The 20,572-nt window shown below is 56.7% G+C and overlaps 1 protein-coding gene across 2 annotated transcripts in view; it reads right to left on the reverse strand.

Moving 5' to 3' along the window:
* ITPK1 (inositol-tetrakisphosphate 1-kinase) overlaps window positions 1-20,572 on the reverse strand; it is a 162,174-nt gene that overhangs the window by 64,594 nt on the left and 77,008 nt on the right. For both annotated transcript variants that reach the window (XM_047797286.1, XM_047797288.1), the window contains exon 3: window positions 4,245-4,370. In XM_047797286.1, the coding sequence (XP_047653242.1) occupies window positions 4,245-4,370 (126 nt within the window). The remainder of the gene's footprint in view (window positions 1-4,244; window positions 4,371-20,572) is intronic.

Here is a 20,572-nt window from a genome sequence, read left to right on the forward strand (position 1 = left end):
GGGCACTGCTGAGCCTCCAAGGACACGAGTCCCTCTCCAGCTCAGGAACTGCCAGGTTCCAAGGACAGAGTTCATCCCGCATCGGCAGTGCCCACTCTGAGGCAGGGCCTCTCTCGTTCAAGTTAAATCTGATCTTACTATCCCCACCCTCAGCCTGCAGGATGAGGCCCAGGCCCCACAGCCCGGTGTGAAAAGCCTCTACCATCCTGAGGTCCCCACACCTACGGGCGAGTGCCCACGCACCCCACACCAGCACCAACTGCCCCGTGAGCCCGCTCAGCCCCCTCCCAGCCCCACTGGAGCCACCTTCTCCCACCACTCTGACCCGCACCCACAATGCTCTTCCACTTGACAGACATGTAGGCACAATTCCCACATTCTGGTCACTGTGTGGGGCATAGAGGATGCCAGGTGAGCTGGAAGCAGAGCGATCTCTGCTCCCGGGGGGCCAGCGCCCAAGGGGAGAGACCGGAGGTGGCAACTAATAATTACAAACACCCAAAGGGAGGGAAGGAAAGGGGCAAAGTCGAGGGTCTAGGACGGGGAACATGGCCTTAGTCAGATGATCAGAGAGACGTCCCTGTGGAGGGCACCTGGGCTGAAAGATGGGGAAGGGGACAAATCCCAGTTTGGGGAACAGCCTGTGCAAAGGCACTGAGGTGGAAAAGAGCTGAGAGTTTGAGCAGCTGCAGCAGGGGGGGCCCGTGAGGCAAGGAGGGGAAGGGGCGGGTGGGACCCCGAGCTTGGGGAGGGCAGGAGACCCCACGGGCCAGGCTGTGATCCCTGCAACGAGAAGAAGGCACGGAGCAAGTTTTCAGCCAGAACGAGCAGGATCAGCTCTGCAAATCTCCTCGCTTCTCATTCTGGCCGCTTGGAGGGCAGGTGCTGGTTTCCAAGGCCTCCCCTCCGGGCTGGGAGCTCCTAGGACGGTGCTCAGCAAGGAGCATGCCACTGCAGAGGAAGCTGTCCAGGGACCCTCTGGGTAATGAAAGGGACACTTAGCATCCCTCCGGGTAATGAAGATGGGAGGAGACAAGTGAGACGCAAACCCCCTCCTTCCATGCTCATTCAGGGAAAACCCCAGGAAGACGCACGCACCCGGCAACATAATCACGGTAACGCTTCTAACGGGTTTGGGGCAGTGGTGGGATGCCACCATGAGAAGGTTCACGCTGCACCCCTGAAGAAGCAGCTCAAGAGGCCAGGAGACTCCTGAGCACTGGGACAGGGGCCCTCCCACCACCCCAGCCCCACTTGTCCGCAGGGATTCAGCCCCCAAGGGACCTTTCCCCGGCTCTGTTCACTGATAAATAAATCTTGAGCAGAGCCTTGGCGGCACCAGGCTGCTGGCTCCACAAGAACCTTGGCACAGGAAAACAAGTGAATTATCCAGATGATTCTCCAAGCCAAGCCCTCCTGAGGCCAATATTTCGGGGCAGGGGGTGGGGGGGAAGCTTGGGGGTTGGTTTCTATGGCAACCGGCTTTCGTGACCCGCCTAAGCCCCAGACCCACAACCCCCAACCTGTCCACAGGGCAGCTGGGAAGCAAAGCACAACCTTTCAGCTCTGAGAATTCCTTTCCATCCCTGGGCCCCGGAGGCTTAATGGAAGCATCCCACAGGCGGAATACTCTAGGGCTGTCAGAAATGTCTCAGAAACTCATCTATCTTGACCCACTCAGCCCCAAGCCACTTCCCCAGGGAACTAAAGACTGCCTTTGGAGAAGGCCCTTCAAGCTGAGCCCTTTCTGGGGCATCCAAGCTATTCTGTTTTCTTACGACAAAATCCAGAGAGGACAGCTTTGCAAACCCAAGCCCTTGGCCCTGCTTCCCGGCCTCTAAAACCTGACCTTCCCTCTGCCTCACTGACCCTGTGTCATCATCCCCAACCCCAACCTAAGCCCAGGTCTCCTTGTTAATGTCCCAAGAACATGAGTTCCCACTGTGGCTCAGCAAGTTAAGAACCCAACTTGTATCCATGAGGAGGCAGGTTCATTCCCTGGCCTCCTGCAGTGGTTTAAGGATCCAGCATGGTTGCAGATGCAGCTCAGATCTGGTGTTGTTGTGGCTGTGGTGTAGGCCAGCAGCTGCAGCTCTGATTCAACCCCTAGCCTGGGAACTTCCATACTCCACTGTTGCTGGTGTGGCCATTTAAAAAAAAAAAAAAAAAGTCCCAAGAATAAAACAGGAATCTGAAAACAAGGTCAAGTGTCCATCTCTCTGGCCTGGCTGTGAACTTGTACCTTGTATCACACGCAGGGTGGGATGACCAGGGGAATGCTGGCAGCCCAGGCCCGTGGTGGGAGGAAGGCCTGCGTGCTGCTGAGAGGGCTTCACCTGGCACCTCGTGGTCCCCTCACCCCCAGTCCCACTGGTCTCATCTCTTCCTGGGGCCTGTGGAAAGCGCACCTGTCACTTCTCCCAAAGGACTGTTCTCTTCACAAAGGAGGAAACGTCCCGGCCTTATCAGATATCCGCTTTGTGCTCCAGCACAGACTGCAGTGAAAACTTATCCCAGAGATACTGAGCCTGGGAGGTTGTGCTGAGGTCACCTCAGGCATCTGAGGGCCAGCCGGCTGCGTGTGCCCTGGCAGGGACAGCAGCCGGGAACACAGGAGACCTCCCAGGGAAACACACCGGTGGCTGGAACCCTGAATGCTGCACGTCTCACGTCCCCTCCGGCCACCTCTCTCTCTAACCTTCTTTGCACCAGAACAGGAACCCAGGTGACCCAGTGCCCCTTGACTGCTCAGCCATCACCTGCCCCGCATCGTGGGCTGTGCGTGCGCTTGGGGGGAGCAGGCGATGGGAGCCCCCTCAAGGGCTGGTTGTTCCTTAACTCCCAGGGCCACGGGGCTGGCTGGTGGCTGAGAAAGCACTAACACAAGCAGTGCCGGTGGAGCGGCTTTCAGGACTCGGCCCACAGGCACTTCTGCGCCTAGACATTCACTTTTTGCAGCAACCTGCCCATCCTGAGAAGCAGGGGTGGGCAGCACCCCCACCTTACAGAAGAGGAAACTAGGACTCGAGCTGGTCACGGGAGCACACTGGCCTGTCACTGGGGCCTGACCGCCCGCAAACAGCACTATGTCCCGTGCTGTTCACGCCTCCCATCGCGGTGTGAGGTTTCCCTGGTACCGACACCATCTTACAAATAAGAAAACAGGCCTGGCGAGGTTCACAAAAGAGCCCAAACACGCCTTTCCCCACGGCCCCCGCCCTGCCAAAGCAGAAGGACTTCAGGTCGCTGAGCAGGCAAAGGCCTGGAGGGCATCACCTATGGACAGCAGGCCTCTCCAGGCCAAGAGGCGGGGAGAAGGGACGGGGACGCCAGCAGAGCCACACACAGGCCACCAGGGCTCACGGGAAATGGGAATTTGACGGAGTGGGTCAAGGAGAGGGCGAGAGCTGCGGGGAAGTGAGAGAGGCTGAGGTCACGGACCTTGGACCCTTGGGGGAAAGAAAATGCTGTCAGCAAGAGGGCTACTACGGGGCGAAGAGAGTCCCCTTTGTCCTGATAAAGACAGGATGTCAGCCCTCCCCTGTCACACACTGAGAAGCACTGCCCTCTCGGGAAGCCCTCGTCTCGGCCGCGTTTTCACTGATAATCTGACCTTGTCTCTCAGGACCCTGAGCCACTTTGCTGAGGATGAATCACATTCTTCTCCACAACAGAGAAAGCACGGGGCAAGTCAGGGGTGGGGGGGGGGGGTGATGGTACAGCCATCAGGCGGGTCACTGTGGGGTCAGGACCCAGGCTGCTGGGGAAACAGGGAAGGGAGGAGGGAACAGCCTGGACGAGCCGGTTTGAGCTCAGAGAGGGGCACACGGGGTCACAGCAATGAGCGCAGAGAGGGGTTTCTCCACCAAGACGGGACTCAAGAGGCAAAGTGCATCCGTTCCGGTTCGAAGGCCTTCGGGGGTCCCTTTCCCCAAGGCTGGTGAGAGGTTTCCACCCCTGTGCCAGGTCCACACCAGTGGCTGTGACCCTGTGTGCGCTGAGGACACGGAGGCCTCGCCTGAACTCGGCAGTGCACTGATCAGTAAACCACGTCTCTACAGGTGGGGGGCAGAGGGCCTGCCACTGCGCCCTGGATCGATCCCACCTCACTCTTAACGAGAAGAGGCCCCGGCAGGAAGTGCCTGACCGCAACCCAGGCCTTGGCGGTGCCAGAGCCGCGGCTCTGGAGCACACGCACGGCGGGACAGCCCCACGGCCTGAGCTGTCCCCCTCTCCCTGCTCACCTGGAACCTGTGCACCAGCTCCAGGGACTGGCTGTCGTTCTGGTCGGCTTCGAGGATGACATCGGTCAGCTTGTGGATGATGACGTCCAGGGGGCCCTGCTCCTCGATCGGCCGGCTGAGGTTCAGCTGCGAGCAGGAGACACAGAGAAAGAACAGCTTGAGCACCTGAGCCCGTGCCCCAGCTACCCACGCCCTCTGCACGTCCCTGCGGCACAGAGAGGGGGCAGGAGGAGGGCTGACACCCCTGGGACAGGACAGGACGGACTGGATGAAGCCGCTGAGGTCCCAAAACTCCTCCAGGACAGGCCCCGTGTTCATACCTCTGTCCCCGAGCCCCAAACTACCCAGGACACAGAAAACACACATGGAATCAGGGTGATCTACGGGTCAAGTGATCGCCACTGCGGAGCATTTACTGGACACACTGCATCTGCCCCACCACCCAGGCTTTCCAGGTGGGGGCAGCAGGGTTCAGCAAGGTCAGGTCAAATGACTGAGGTCGCACGGCCAGGCCTGAACTGAGAACCAAGCGGACACTCTCTCCACGAACCACACACAATCTCGGCAGTGCTGTGATCTGCGTGCATCTAAGAGCTGCTGCTTTGAGAGACCAGCCACTGGCACTTCGCACTGAGCTCAGAGCCCATGAGGACAAAGTGGGGGGAGCACAGGGCTGCTTGGAGGCCCGGAGGCACGGCTTGTCCTGCTCCACTAGGGGACGTGTTTATTTTTTCAAGAGCACGGGGTTAGGAAGGCCGGGCCCCAAGGGAGCCAGAGCTGCTGGCTGACAGACAGGCGGCATCACCTGACCCGCAAGATAGGAGCACCTGCCAACAGCCGGGGCCGCCTGACACCACGCTTCCTGACCCGCCAGATGTCTGCCGCCCGGCACACGGCCACCGCCACCTGCCTGGCCCGCTCCCTTGGAGGCAGTGGCGCCAGCCCGGCACCTGGCTGACCCCCTGGATGGCCTCAGCAGAGGCCAGAGAAGGCCCCCGGCCCCACCCCTGCCCTCAGCCCCACCCCCAAAGGGGCTCCCTCGGGGCTTCAAGACTGGTTGTTTCAGAGTCATCAGCAAGGAAATCAAGACGACGACTGCAAGTGGGCAGCCTGCTAAAAGCGTTTGTGCGTGTGTTTCATTTTATTTTCCAGCCACACAAGAAGAAGCAATTTCACAAACGAGGGTGGAGAACACAGACTTCTGAAGCCTGCCGAGGACCTCCCCAGTGAGAACGCAAACCCAGATCTGAGGCTGTGCTTGTCAGCCGCCCTCGGCCTGGCCTACGCCCAGGGGCTGCCCTCTAGGGCCACTGCCACCTGACTGCCTTGTCCTCTGGCTGCTGGCCTGGCCTGGCCATGTGGAGGCAGCAGCGCAAGAGGGGAGAGGACTCTGGGTGTTTGTCCCTCCCCTCCCCACACCCCCACTGTATTTCTGGCAGTGGCCACCACCCCCGCGGAGCAGGGCAGCCCCTCTCCCAAGACCAGCGCTGTCTCCAGGCCCTGCCCACTCTTGTCCCCCCGGGCCTGGGGTGGTGACAGCTCACCAGTCTCGGGATGCCTCCCGCCGGCTGCTTTGATTCTGCCCCACACCTTGTCACCCTCTTGCCACTAAACCTTCAGACCACGCCAGCTCTTTCCTGCTGTAACCTCAACTCTGCTTTTTCATCGTCTGCCAGGAAAGATGTTAGGGGATTTTCCTGTTAAAAGGAGAAAAATCCCACGGCCTTCACTAAAAGAATGTTCTTCCCTTCTCATGGTGACCTGCCGGTGTACCAAACACATCTGCCAAAACCAAACCAGCTGAAAAGCTGCCCATCTTCTGGGACTCCCGGGCGGGAAAGGGAAGTGGCACTTGTCCTCACAGCATGGCCAGTAGCTGGGGGTGACAGGCCCACCTTCACAGACCAGGACACCAAGAGCCCGGAAGGAAAAAAGACCGGGCAAGGCCTTATGGTTGGGAAACAGCCGGGCTGGGCCTGGACAGAGGTGCAACGACAACGTTGGCCCATGGCTCAGCCTGCAGCCAAGCACCACCCGGGGCCTCAGTTTCCCCTTTGAGGAAAACGGGAAACTCCCAGGGCCTTTCTGGTTCTGTCCAAGGCACTGGTTATTACACCCCATCCGAGTCCACCTCCCAGAAGAGACCAAATGGGAAGGAAGGCAGAGTAGCCGGGGAAGCGGGAACGTGGGCGAAGAACAGCCCATTCTCAGGGGGGCCTCAGACACAGGCCCATCTGTGCTGTAACCCGCGGCCCCACTGAGACAAGCACCAAACCAGAGGCCAAGACTTTCAGACCGAGGCAGCTACCGACGGAAGAGAAGTGGATCACGTGGTGGCGCTGGGCAGGGCGCCCCGGGCCTCAGAAATCCCATCCCAAAGAGGAGGCTTCCTGTGCAGCCCCAGGGCACAGAAAGCAGCGCCCAAGAGGAACCTGGGGTCCCAGAGCGTTTGAGGAAGGAAGCGAGCAGAGGAGATGCCCCTGGCTCGTGCCCGCCTGGCATCGTCCACGGCCCGTAGACCTGACAACCGCGGGCTGTTTGGAAAATAAGCCCTCTGTGTCCCCAGCCGCTCCGCTGAAGGTAAACAGCGGAGTTCTGGAAGCCAGCCACCTTCCTTTGTGTGTTTTCCAAGCACTTTTATGCCAGTGAAACGCTTTGGCGAGAGCTGCACCTCGGGACTCCCATCAGGCGCAACGGTCCCCACTCAGCATCGATGCAGTGCCCTTGCTGAGCCCAAGCAGAGCTGTTGGTGGCCCTTCAGCGCTGCCTTTCCAGATGAGCCCCGGTCACCCTGAGGGGTCTCTGCCCAGGAGGCGTCGGCCCCTCCCCACTGGCTGGGAAGGGCAGAAGGCCCTCGGCTCTGCACTGTCAGGAGTGTGCAGGCTCTGGGTGCGGGCGGGAGAGAAGCCAGGGCACCAAGGAGGAGGGGACCCTCAGAGGGGAGAAGACACAGGAGGGACCCTCAGGAGGGGACACCACAGGGGAGGGGGCGGGGGTGCCACACAGGAAGGAACCCTGGGACCAGGGGAGGAACCTCAGAGGCTTCATTTCCCAGACAGGGTGGGATGGGGGCTCGGGTGGAAGTGAACTCACTCCAATGGTGTCATTTCGTTTTCCTGACTGCGCTCTGCCCCCAGAAAGGGGAACCTTCCAAGGGACCTGTTCTCTTCTGCACAAAGGGCCTGACTGGTCCCTCTTGGCCGGTCACATGGTGTCTCAGCAAAAGGGCTGCCCGCTGTGGCCGGAGAAGGCCTGTGGGCACCACGTTTCCAAGTCACCCCATCCTGTGAGGCCAGCGCTGGATGCTGTCCTGCGCAGCACTCAGGATTCGGAGAAAACAAGGGCCCACTGTTTCCTCGGCACGAAGGCAGTGAGGCAGCCAGGGTGGGGCAAGAGGAGATGGGACAAAACCCTGCAAACCCCCATGGCCTAAAAGTCACCCCTGACCTCCGGAACAAGCAATTCTACCTACCCCACCGCCCCCACCCCAACCTGGTCCGGAAGGGGATGGGATGGGGGCACAGCTGATGCCCAAAAGCCCTTCCAGCTCATCTGCTCCTGGGCTGGAGCAGGTCGCGCCACTGCTCTGTGCCTGGGCTTCCCTGTCACAAAAGGAGGAGTCCTGGCTGCACCCCCAAGGTTGCTCTGGGGCTCAGGGCATCCCATTTACGCGTGGCCCATGAGCCCTCCTGACAATTGCCTGCTTCCACTGGATCACTCGGTAATTCGACAAGTATCTTCTGGGCCCCTCCTGCGAGGCAGGCACAGACGGCCCCTGCGCGCTCCCCTCAGGTGGCCATAGGAGTGTCTGCGTTCACCCCGGATGCAGCCACAGCTCCCCAGATCCTGCACAGGGGTGGTGCTCCTCTGCCTAGAATGTTCCCCCACCCACAGCCCCTTGTCCACACCGTGAGCTCTTCCTCATTTTTCAAGTCCCAGCTCAGAAGTTCAATCCTTTTCCAGACTTCTGAACCCAGCCCTCCCCAAACAGGAAGAACTGACGGCTGCCCCTTCTCACCATGTGCCCAGGACCCTTGGCACATCCCTCCAAGACTGCACCAAAACTTCCAAGAATAAAGTCATTTCTTTAGCCCCCTGTCACCTCCTGAGATGCCAACGACCATGGCCGGGGCCTGGCATCCTCAGGACTAAGAAGCAGGGCTCCAGGCAAGAGTTCGGTTAATGTTTGCCAAATGCATTGGCAGCTTAAAAGAACAAAGCGAACAACTCAGACCAAGAAGAAAGGACCTTCCCCGGAGCAGGGTGACTCCTTGCTGCTAAGGGGGTTGAAAGCTCTAGGAGGAGGAGGAGGAAGTGTCCAGGCCAAGCCATGGGGGGAGGGGAGAGAAGAATGGGACCCCCAGACATGGGCAGGGGAAGGAAGGTGTAAAATCCAGGTAGAGGGGGCAGCTACAAAGACCCTGGACTCATCTGCATGAAATCTGTCCATCCTGGAGTTCCCGTTGTGGCTCAGCAGGTTAAAAACCCAACACAGTATCCATGAGGATGTGGGTTCGATCCCTGGCATGGCTCAGTGGGTTAAGGATCTGGTGTTGCCACAAGCTGTGGTGTAGGTCACAGATGTAGCTTAGATCCAGTGTTGCTGTGGCTATGGCTGTGGTATAGGCCAGCAGCTGCAGCTCAGATTTGACCCCTAGCCTGAGAACCTTCACACGCTGCAGGTGCAACTGCAAAAAGAAAAAAGGAAATCTGTCCATTTCAAATGCCTCGGGTGCCCTGAGCTACCACCTCTGCAGACAGAGCTTTTCCCTCAGCACTGACCCCTGACGGACACCTTGCAAGGGCAGCCCAGGACCACCCCTCTCACGCATCATCTGCAGGCTGGAAGCAGAGGATCCAGCAGAAGACGCCAATGCCCCAGGGGACCAGAATTCGGCAATGAATAAATCTTTGATGCATTAAGCCACAAAGCATCGGAGGGGGCCTGCTCTAGCAAAGAGCCTCGGTCAATACAGCCCTCACAGGGGGGACAGCAAGTATGCGGGAAAGGCGGGGGGTGGGGTGCCAGGACGAGATCAAAGGCAGAAGGATCTCTAGGCTGTCCGTCGAGCCCTCCCTTCTCTCCCAAACTCCACATGCTTCCCTTAGGTGATCAATAACCAGCGAGATATGAAAGCAGCAGGCTCATCAGGGAGGCCTGGCTCCCACTCCCGGGCTGGGGGCCATGCGTCCCCTCTGGATGCAAAATGCAAGGTGTTCAGGCAGAGGCCTGAGCTGCTGGAAAAATCTACATCTCTCTGAACAGCCAGCCAGGCTGCAACCGATTTCTCAACTCCAAAGGCTGCAGCGAAGCCAGCGGGGATGTCAGGCAGCTGTGGTTCCTGGCGGCTGGGGGCCGTTAAGCATGGATGTCAGCTGAGAGACCTGGCACGTTACGGAATCTCTGCACCTCCCCCCGTCCCCGGGTCCCCCACCTCGGGCTGCTGTGAGGACTGAACAAGTGAACGCGTGTGAATTACTCAGAACAGAGTCCGACACAGAGCAAGCATGCAAGAGCCCTGTACTAGTGGCTGGACAACGCAGCTCCTGGCCTGAAACCTGAGGTTCCGAGAAGGTGGGGACCACACTGGCCTGTCCTCAAGTGGGGTGTTCTTGGGTGACAGGAGTATCTTTTATAAAAGTGAATAAGGCAGCATTTGGCGGGTCACCAGAAAGATCAAAGCCTGAGCAGAAACCTGGAACGTTCAGCCCCACTCCCTACCCTCCAGGAGGGGAGAGAGGCTGGAAAATGAGTCAGTGACAGCTCCTAACTTCCTGATAAAGCCGTCATAGAAATCGCACGGGTGCAGGGTCCCAGGAGCTACCTGGTAGGTGAGCATGTGCAGGTGTACGGACTCTCCGCGCCCTTCCCGCACCCCCTGCGCTATGGGTGTTCTCTTCCATCCGACATTCAATTGCACCCTCTGCCACAGCCCTTTACAGTAAGCTGGGCAATAGTAAGTAAGCTGGTCTCCTGAGTTCTGGAAGCCACTCCAGCCAATTAAACTGGAGGAAGGAGCCTGGGGAACCTCCGATTTACAGCTGCTGGGTCATGAGCACAGGAAACAACCTAAATGTACGGGACGGGGCGGGGGGACGGAGTTCGTGGGACTGAGTCCTTGACCTGTGGGACCCGACACTCAGCTCCAGGTGGTTAGCGTCAAGACGAAGTCAATGGCAGGACACCCAGCCGGTGTCACAGAATGGCTTGGCAGGGGGAAGACTTGCACACATCTGCCACCGGATGTGGTGCGTGGGCAGAAGCGTAAGGGAGGGTTCCAGGAGGTGTGTTCTTCCTACTCAATCACGCACCCGAAAAGGGCAGCGCTCCCATTTCCCTGCTCTCACTCTGCGCGTCCTATGAAACACAGGCCAGAATTTGAATTGTGCAAAGCGAGGGGACTTGCACTGGCTCCAACTAGACTCCTCGAGGCGACTGCTGTCATGATAAAATGATCCATCCTCATTAATGGTGATAAGTAACTGACTCTGGGCCACACTCAGCTCACAAGCACTGACCACAGGGGGGCCGAGGAGGACACCGAGTCAAAGGTTAAGGCACCTGCCCAAGGTCATAGCGTCACAGCTGCATGGGAACCTCTCCTGCCAAAGCCAGACAAAGGTGTCCGGGCACCTGGGCCTTTCCCTCCATCCCCTTTCTCCCCCAGTTCATCCCTGTGGATGCTGCATTTTCTGCTGTGACTTCAAATGGAAGTCACTAGATGAAAAGTTTCCTCTCCACCAAGGTCCAGACTCAGTGGCCCTGATGAAAGGCTAGTGGGCCCACATCTGATTTACTCCTCTGGATTCACCAAGGGACAGAGGAGCTGGGACAGAGCTGCCACCTCCAACATTGAAAAAAGGCCTCGCTGGACAGACGCAGGGCTCTCGTGAAGGGAAACAGTTGCTGCTGGTGCCTCAGGGACAGGCTGCAAAAGGGCGCCTGGCCTTGGAAGGGGCAGCACCAACTCCACGCTGCTCGTGGGGCTGGTTCCAAAAGATGAAAGGGGAGAGTGGACTGAAGCCTCTTGAAGGAGCTCAGAGAGGTCAGAAGCTGGAGGTCACACAGGGCCGGCCACCGAGACCCACGGGTGGGACCCGGCACCCAGCAGCCTCTGCGCCAACCCTGCCTGACCCCACGCCTCAATCCCTCGGCCGCCAGTTTCCAATTACTAAGGTAGCAAACCACAGTCTGGAAGGGCAGGGACATGGACCACTCTCTCCCGCAGAAAATGAGGGGCCACATTGACCCACGAGCCTGATGATGAAGGTCACCTTGTGTGTGGCTCCAAAGGTCTGGGAATTTACAAGGCAACTTCGTTTCAAAGAGGCAGAAACGTTCTGCTCACTTAGCAAGCACGGCTCCTTAAGATCAGGACTGACCCTCGAGGGCTCAGGAGCTAAGAAAACCCCAGTCTGCACTTAGTACTAGGCAGCCAGATTCAAGAGTAGATTAAAAACGGGGAGGTCACTTCATGGTTCAGCAGTAATGAACCCAACTAGTGTCCATGAGGACACAGGTTCGATCCCTGGCCTCACTCAGTGGATTAAGGATCCAGCGATGCCATGAGCTATGGTGTAGGTGGCAGATGCAACTGGATCCCATGTTGCTGTGGCTGTGGCGTAGGCCAGCAGCTGCAGCTCTCCCTTTTGGGAGCCTTCTCTGCTCTCAGTCCCTCCAGACCTCATCACTCACAGTTCTCACTGGATTGTCTATCTCTGACGCCAACCAGGAACTGCCCACTGGGTTCAGGTTGGACTTTTCCAGATCCAGGCATGATGCTTACGCCACCCATTGAGCTGCAGAAAGAGTTCTTGGCCTGGGCACCCTCGCTGAGGTCTGGGACTGTGCCCTGTTCCTCCCTGTGACCCGTGTGGCCTGGCACAGTGCCCAGCTGTGCCAGAGACTGACTCACACGGGCTGAAACGTTTCCCCAAGGCTGGAGACTCATACCATCCACCATCCACCTACCCATCCGTTCCCAACCACGTTCACTGAGCACTTGCACAAGCAGCCCTCCCAGGAAATCGCAGCCCCGTTCTGCACGAGGAAAACGAAGCCGGAGAGACTAGGTAACTTGCCCGTGGTCATGGTCACTGCTAATAGGGACAGGCCTGAGGGATTTCTTTTTCTTTTTCCTTCTTTCTTTTTTTCTTTTTAGGGCTGCACCTGTAGCACATGGAGGTTCCCAGGCTAAGGGTCGAATCAGAACTGTAGCTGCACCACAGCCTACACTACAGCCACAGCAACACAGGATCTGAGCCACATCTGCGACCTACACCATCGTTCATGGCAACCCCAGATCCTTAACCTACTGAGCGAGTCCAGGAATCGAACCCGCAACCTCATGGATACTAGTCAAGTTGGTTACCGCTGAGCCACAACGTGAACTCCCAGCCAAAGGGAGCTCTCACCCCAAAGTCTTAGCTGCTCCTTTCCCTACAGCCCCATCCTTGTTCTGTTTTCAGCACACTGTCCCCTCTGCCAGGGACCAGGACCCCGAAAGCCCCCAGCTTAGTCCGCCCACACTAAGCTCAGGGAAGGGATTTCCGCAGAACCCACTGCAACGTGCAATCAAAGTCTTCTGCAAAAGTCCCAAGTGGCCTCAGGAACAAGCAGCAGACACCCTGAGCCTGGCAGGGTGAGGAAGTTGAGGGGGGCCTCTCGGACGAAGACCAAGCAAGGACACAGGCCCGGGGGACAAGCAGGGCGATGTGGATGCCCCAGTTCCGGTGCTAGGACCTGCACCCAGCAGAGAGGAGGCCTGGCCTCCACGGGGAGCCCAAGAGGCCCCAAGCGTGTTCTCAGCCCAGCTACCAGGCCGTGAACTTCCAGGGGCCAGCAAAGCCGGGCTCCAAACACGACACCAAAGAGCAAAGGAGGCGCCGCCCTTGGTCACCTCAGGGTTTCTTGGGCTGGAGTCTTGGCCTCCCCAGCAGACTGTGAGTGTCTCCCGGGACCTGCCTCTAGCTGTCTGTCTGCAGCTGAACATAATGCAGCATCAGAGTCATCAGGCAACGACTCTCAGGGACCCAACAAGGATGACGAGGAAAAGGGGCACGGGGGCCAACCGTCCCACGCTCAGCCTTCTGTTCACCTCACCTGACCACCCCAAAGCTAAAAGCCTGAGCTGAGACGAGGAATGGCTCTCCCTCTGAGCTCCCAGTCAGCCAAATTCTAACGCACTCCCTCTTCCAGACTCCCACCCACTCACTCTCTAACCTTCCTCCCTGCACTTCCTACAGAGGACTTTTTTTTTTGTCTTTTTTTTCAGGGCTGCACCTGTGGCATGTGTAGGTTCCCAGGCTAGGGGTCCCATCAGAGCTGTAGCTGCCAGTCTACACCAGAGCCACAGCAAGATGGGATCCAAGCTGCGTCTGCGACCTATACCACAGCTCATGCCAGATCCTTAACCCACTGAGCAAGGCCAGGAGCTGAAACCGGGTTCTCTGGATACTAGTCAGGTTCTTTAACCGCTGAGCCACAATGGGAACTTCCTCTCGAGGACTTCTGGTTGAGCCCTGGCTGACCTGGATCCCACCTTCCCTCCCAGACGGGAAGCTTGGACGTTGGTACCCAACTCGTGCTATGTCCTCCATCTGACAATGTGCTCAGCCAACATGGTGACGGAGGTGTGACAGGAGGGCATCCCAGGGACCCAGGAGTGAGTATCCGCGTTCAGCAGAACCTGACTGCTGGATGTGCAAAGGAAAACAGGTGAGGTGTGTCTGTGTGGCGAACGCTTAGACATCAAGGATGCAATAACAGCAACCTTTGTTTCTGCTCTTTAAGATTTAAATAATGGGAGTTCCTGCTGTGGTTCAGTGGGTTAAGAACACAACTAGTGTCCATGAGGATGCAGGTTCGATCCCTGGCTTCGCTCAGTGGGTTAAGGAGTCGGTGTTGCCAAGAGCTGTGGTGTAGGTCGCAGATGCGGCTCAGATCTGGCATTGCATGGCTGTGGTGTGAGCTGACAGCTGCAGCTCCAATTCTACCCCTAGCCTGAGAACCTTCATATGCCACAGGTGTGGCCCTAAAAAGGAAAAAAAAAAAGATTTAAATAAAAAGGATGTTGCTACCGCTCCACGAATCATCCATAAATCAACCACAAAATATTGATCTTTATTCTGGTCTTGTCTTTCTCTAAATCTCAGGGTGTGGGGTTGGTTAGTGGGGATGACAAGAGTACCTGATTTGAAGGGCTGCATTTTTCAGCCCTTCATTCATTCTGTCACCCATCCGTCCAGGCATCAACCAAGCATTCATTCACTCACTCACTCAGTAGTTACAGGGAGAACACTTGGCACTGCTCAAGTGCTGAAGAGACAATCGTGGACAAGCTGACTAAGGGCCTCATCTCAGGACCCCAGACTCTGGGCAGGGGAGGGGGCAACGAGACGGACAATCAGCAAATAAATACAATCATTTCCTGTGGCCATCAATCACCACGACATGAATAACGTCAGCCGAGAGAGCATGATGGGAAGACGGCCCTCGTCAGAGAAGTTCTGTTATGCGTTGAACCCTGACCCCTCAACAACCTTCCACTGAAGCCCCAGTCCCCAGGACCGCAGGACGCGACCTGATTTGGGAAGAGGGTCATCGGTGAGGATGAGTCCCTCGCCCAACGTGACCAGTGTCCTTGGAAGAAGGAGAAGCTTGGGCGCTGACACACAGCAGGGAGAACGCCACGTGAGGATGAAGTGTTGGTCTGGGTAATGCACCCACGAGCCAAGGACACCAAAAGCTGGGAGACAGGCCTTCTCACAGCCTCAGAAGGAACGCACCCGGCTGACACCCTGATCCCAACTTCCAGCCTCTGGGGCTGTGAGACACAATGCATTTGCCGGTGAAGCCACGCAGTCTGCGGGCACCGTTATGACACTCAGGAGACAGCCGAGAGGCCCCCGGAAGGAGGCACCCTCTGAGCTGAGACCTGACCCAGGAGCAGGATGCGGGGATGATGGAGCAGCCGGGGGGGGGGTTCCGAGGAGGAACGGAGAAGTGGGGGGGCCCATGCACAGGCTGTGCTCCATGGGCCTCAGGGGGAGGGGGATGAGGACGTCCAGGCCGGTTGTGCAGAGCCTCCGAGGGCAGGATGGGGCGCACGGAGAGGAAGCCCCTGGAGGTCGGTGGGCAGAGAACACTCTGGAAGTTAACACAGGTGCGGCGTTGGCACCCCGCCTCGTCCGTGCTGTAAGCACCTCACACACACACACAGCTGTCATTTTTCTGGCCACACAGAACAGGGGGCTTCAAAAAAGAACTTTAAAAACCAGGGAGCTCTGAAGAGGAGGTCAGGGGCCTGGCACAGATGGGCCGAGTGACACGGGGTCAGAGCTTTCCCTATCTGCAAACTGGGGGCCCCCGTCTCTAACATGAGGCCCCCCGGGGCTGGCACCCAGCACTGGAAGAGCTGCCCATTCCCCCCTCCGCCCCCCGGAATCCCCAGACCCCGCCTGCTTCTTCCCTGCCCAGCCCTGACTCTCAGCCCACGACCATTTTTTTTTTTTTTTCCGTTCTGCTGACAACGGAAAACACATCTCAGTGTTGCCTTTATCCCCACATTCCTCCCAGAACTGCAATTGGCAGCCTGGGGCCACGAGCAGCTAAGAATCCTGAGCCACAAATACAAACCCTTTGTGCATCCTCTTCAACAATAAGGAAAAGTTGGAGTCAAACTTCTACAAAGCCTGCAAAGACTCCTTTTCAAGCCTCAACGCAGCATCCTTTTTAGATTCATTTATTTCCAGGCCAAAGAGAGCAGCCCTGGAGGCAGTTTCCAAACTGGTTTTTGACATATTTTTTTTTGGTTTTTATTTTTTTGCTTTTTAGGGCCGCACCCGCAGCATATGGAGGTTCCCAGGCTAGGGGTTGAATAAGAGCTGCAGCTGCCGGTCCACACCACAGCCCCACCAACAAAGGATCCAAGCTGCATCTGTGATGTACACCACAGCTCATGGCAATGCCGGATCCTCAACCCACTGAGCAAGACCAGGGAGTGAACCCGCATCCACGTGGATACTAGTCAGATTCGTTTCTGCTGAGCCACAGTGGGAACTCCAGTATTGGATATAATGCTAATAATGAAGGAATCCTTTCAAAATTAAACACATCCCATGAAAAAAAGAAGCTCAGGACTCCAGACCGCTTGGAAAGGTGCTGGGTTGGGTCAAGTCAAGCGGGCATCTTTAGCACAGGGCTCCTCGGGTATTTTAAAAGGCTTGGGTGTGCTGGTGACTGACAAAAGGAGAAGTTGACAGCGGAACCCTTCTGACTCCCAAAGTCACTTGGGAGAACTCCCAGGATAATGCCAGACCACAGAACTTTAGAAACCTGACCAAACTACCGTGGGGAACCCTAGACAATGCCTATGCCCCACCCTCACGTAGCACCCGGAGGAAGTTCCCAAGGGTCACCATGCACCACAGGGGGCAGCTTGCCTGAAGAAATCACTTGAATACCTTCTCATCAGCAACCTCCCAGAGTAGCATGAAGGGACCTTGGTGCTAAGACTTGTGATGGGGAGACTGCAATGCACTCACTCGACAGCTCTGAGCAGCTGATTTTAAGCTCAGGGTTTTTTTTTTGGGGGGGGGGTTGTTTTGTTTCTTTATGGCTGCACCTGTGGCATATGGATGTTCCCAGGCTAGGGGTCAAATCAGCTATGGTTGCCAGCCTACACCACAGCTCACGGCAACACTGGATCCTTAACCCACTGAGCAAGGCCAGGGATCGAACCCAAGTCCTCATGGACACTAGTTGGATTCTTAGCCCACGAGCCACTGCAGGAGCTCCAAAGCTCAGCTTTTAAGCTCAGGTCAACGGACGACAGTGGCCAGGATGCACCCTGCAAGGCCAGCAAGCAGACCTTCCGTCTGGGGTGGGACTGGGCCTGGGCCTTCAATAAAGGGCCTGGCCGGTTCCATCTCACTGTGGCTGCAGCTGCTCCAGAGGTGCTTAGGAGACGCCCAGAAAAGACTCAAAGTGAAAGCAGATACGTGAAAACACCCGCGAGCACACGAGAGGGGCTGCTTTCTAAAGCGGGTGGAGGGATGAAATCAGATGCAGGTTTTACCCCAGGGTCTACAAATTGAATCAGCAAATTCAAGTATGCCATGTCACCGATTCTGCTCGGCGGCCTGTGACCAAGTACAAGCTGGTTTTACTGCAGTCCTATAGGGACAGGAGCACTCAGCGCATCTGACCCTCGAGACTTGTTCCACTCAATAGCTGGCCCTCCCCACTGCTCCCCTACAGGTCGCTGAGCCCCTACCGCCTGGAGAGGGGGAAGTGTGACTCATGGGGTTCAGCCCGGTCCTGGGACCCTGGGGGTGGAGGGGTCCCCTGTCCAGCTCTGTGTTTTCTGCACCCCCACCCCTACCCCCAGGCCTATCGCCTTGGGAACACTGACCCTATTCTCTCTGCTCTGGGATCACAACCAAAAACCCGAGCTTCCTTCTCTCCCACTCGTCCCAAAACCAGGGGGCAGGGGGAGCACAGCTCTACAAACCGGGAAACGCTAAAAAATATCTCCCTGGAGAAGATCCAGGAGGGGCTGGGAGAGACGGGGGGCGGCTTTCAAAGCAAGGCTCTTGAAGGAAGAAAAAGCCCACACCTGTCAGGGCTGCAGCCCAGACCACAGTTAGGGAGCCCAGAAAACCCTAGAACAGAGCCTCCTGGCCAGGGATATCCCCGCAGTTGTCCCTGCCCCCATCCACTCAACAATGCTCCTTTTTTTCCTGGGCAGTGACCCCACTTGTCAGGGCTGTTCCCGGACAAGACTGGCCCTGAGGGCTGTTCCCTGCTCCCTGGGTGGCTCCCTGCTCTGGGTCAGGGCTCAGCTAAGTCCTGGGAGCCGCAAAGCAATCCCCTGACCAGGGCACACCTCCCTGCCAAGCCCCTGGCCCCCCGGGGCGAAGGGGACAGGAAAAGAGATGGAAACCACCCCGTCTAGCAGATCAGACCCCACCTGCTTACAAGGTTGGGGAGGGCTCGTCTGCCTTTGTTTCAGACATGGGTCAAACTCACACTGAATCCTAACAAAAATCCAACATTTAGCAAGGATTTTTTTTTTTTTTTTTTTTTTTTTGCTTTTTGGGGCTACACTGGCAGCATATGGAAGTTCCTGGGCTAGGGGTCAAATCAGAGCTGCAGCTGCCAGCCTACCCCACAGCCACAGCCACACCAGATCCGAGCTGCATCTTCAACCTATACCACAGTGCACGGCGACGCTGGGTCCTTAACCCACTGAGCAAGGCCAGGGATGAGAACTGCCTCCTCATGGATCCTCATCGGATTCATTAACCACTGAGCCACAAAGGGAACTCCCTAGCAAGGATTCTTCAAACTATTTACGAAACATGAAAGTTGGGTCTCACCATTGGAATGAAATGGCAACCAAGATGGAGCAGCCCCAACCTTCACAGACACCTGCAGACTCGGTCCCTTCACAAAGAACACACAACTAGAGATGGCAGGGCTGGAACACAAACACAGCTTCCAGAAGGGTGCAGTCTGAAAGCCCAAGGCGGTAATGCCACTTGGTGCCCTGTGAAACCCAAATGAGACGCAGGCTGCCTCTGCCTTCCTGGAGCTCAGATTCTAGAGAGATCCACAGTCGTGACAGTGAAAATCAGCCGAATGGACCAGATGTGGCTATAAAGTAATACAACTTTCTGATCAAATTCGTATCTGCTCCTTGTAAGAATGTTTAATTCCTAGTTACTTATTCACATCAAACAATTCTTCCTTGATCTCAGAGGTAACCAATATTTTCTAATATCATCCTCCGATTTTTCGATAGGTTTTTCCCAAATTGGAATCATATTACATAAACAGATTTGGATTCTACTTTTTTTTTTTGTCTTTTATCTTTTGTTGTTGTTGTTGTTGCTATTTCTTGGGCCGCTCCCGAGGCATATGGAAGCTCCCAGGCTAGGGGTCGAATCGGAGCTGTAGCCACTGGCCTACGCCAGAGCCACAGCAACGCGGGATCCGAGCCACGTCTGCGACCTACACCACAGCTCACGGCAACGCCGGATCGTTAACCCACTGAGCAAGGGCAGGGACCGAACCCGCCGCCTCATGGTTCCTAGTCGGATTCGTTAACCACTGCGCCATGACGGGAACTCCCCGGATTCTACTTTTTAATTAAGCATGCTATAATGAGCATCTTCCTATGCTATTACACATTCTTCTCAATCACTGTCACTTAAAGACCAATCAAGCAGTACTTATTTCACCAACTCCCTACCATTTAACATTTGGCTGTTTCTAATGGTACAATAATAACATAAGAAAAAGGATTATATTGCAGCCCGTACACTCCTTTATAAAAGGGAAAGAGCTACGGGATATGTGTTTAAACCTGTAAAACCACTTTTCGGAAGCCAAAGAGGTAAGCTCCAAGCAACTACCTAAAAAATGCATTTAGTGGAAAACCTCATTTCCTGGTCCTGCCAGAAAATAAGATGTTCAACAAGTATTTCTAATACCTGTAACCTATTTATTTCTTGCTTTGAACTGAGGCTCGAAAGATGCTCCCCAAGTTCCCTGTGCTAGCGCCCTTGATCCATGCCCATCCCCCTGGGCTGCTACAGCATCCTCCTGCACCCAGATCCCGAGGGGGCACTGCCATGACAAAAGCCCACCAACAACTCCCCTTGTCCTAAGGAAGGAAGCCCCAGCCCAGAGTCCCTGACTGCCTGCCTCTATGGGGGGGACTCCATCCCAACCTGCCTTTGCCACACACCGCCCCTCATGTACCTGCCAGCCAAGCAAGACCCCACTCGCTGCTCCCCAAATTCCCTGCACCCCCCACCTCCTTGTTTCGAATACCTTTTCTCAATCAATCATCGCATCAATTTCCCAAAGAATTCTCTTCCTTCACTCTGTGCCTGGGTAGCCACTTAACCCCCTGCGCCTGAGCTTCCACTGACCCAGGGAGAAAGGAAGCACCAACCCCTGGAAGGGTTGCTTGAAGTTGTTCCTGACGTGGTGGCCTCTCGGGACCAAACTCCAGCAGCGCCTGGGCTGGTGCATAGCCTCAGTGGCCCTGGATGGGCTAACCTCAGCTTTTGGCTGGCAGCACTGCTGCCACCCACACACCCGGGGGCAGGAGGAAAGGGGTGCTCTCACTTCTCTTCCAGGCCCTCCTCTGCCCTCGGGAACTCCTCTGGAGGGGTCCCTGCTCTGCAGACCCACCACCCCCTCCATCCAGCTCCCTAGGACTGAACACTCTGGGTGGGGTCAGAGCACACGCTGGCGTGTCGACCCCCCTCCCCGCCAGCCCCAACCACCCTGGGAGGCACCTCGCCTCCAGCAC

Source organism: Phacochoerus africanus, chromosome 9 (genome assembly GCF_016906955.1).
Source record: "Phacochoerus africanus isolate WHEZ1 chromosome 9, ROS_Pafr_v1, whole genome shotgun sequence".
Taxonomy (NCBI): domain Eukaryota; kingdom Metazoa; phylum Chordata; class Mammalia; order Artiodactyla; family Suidae; genus Phacochoerus; species Phacochoerus africanus.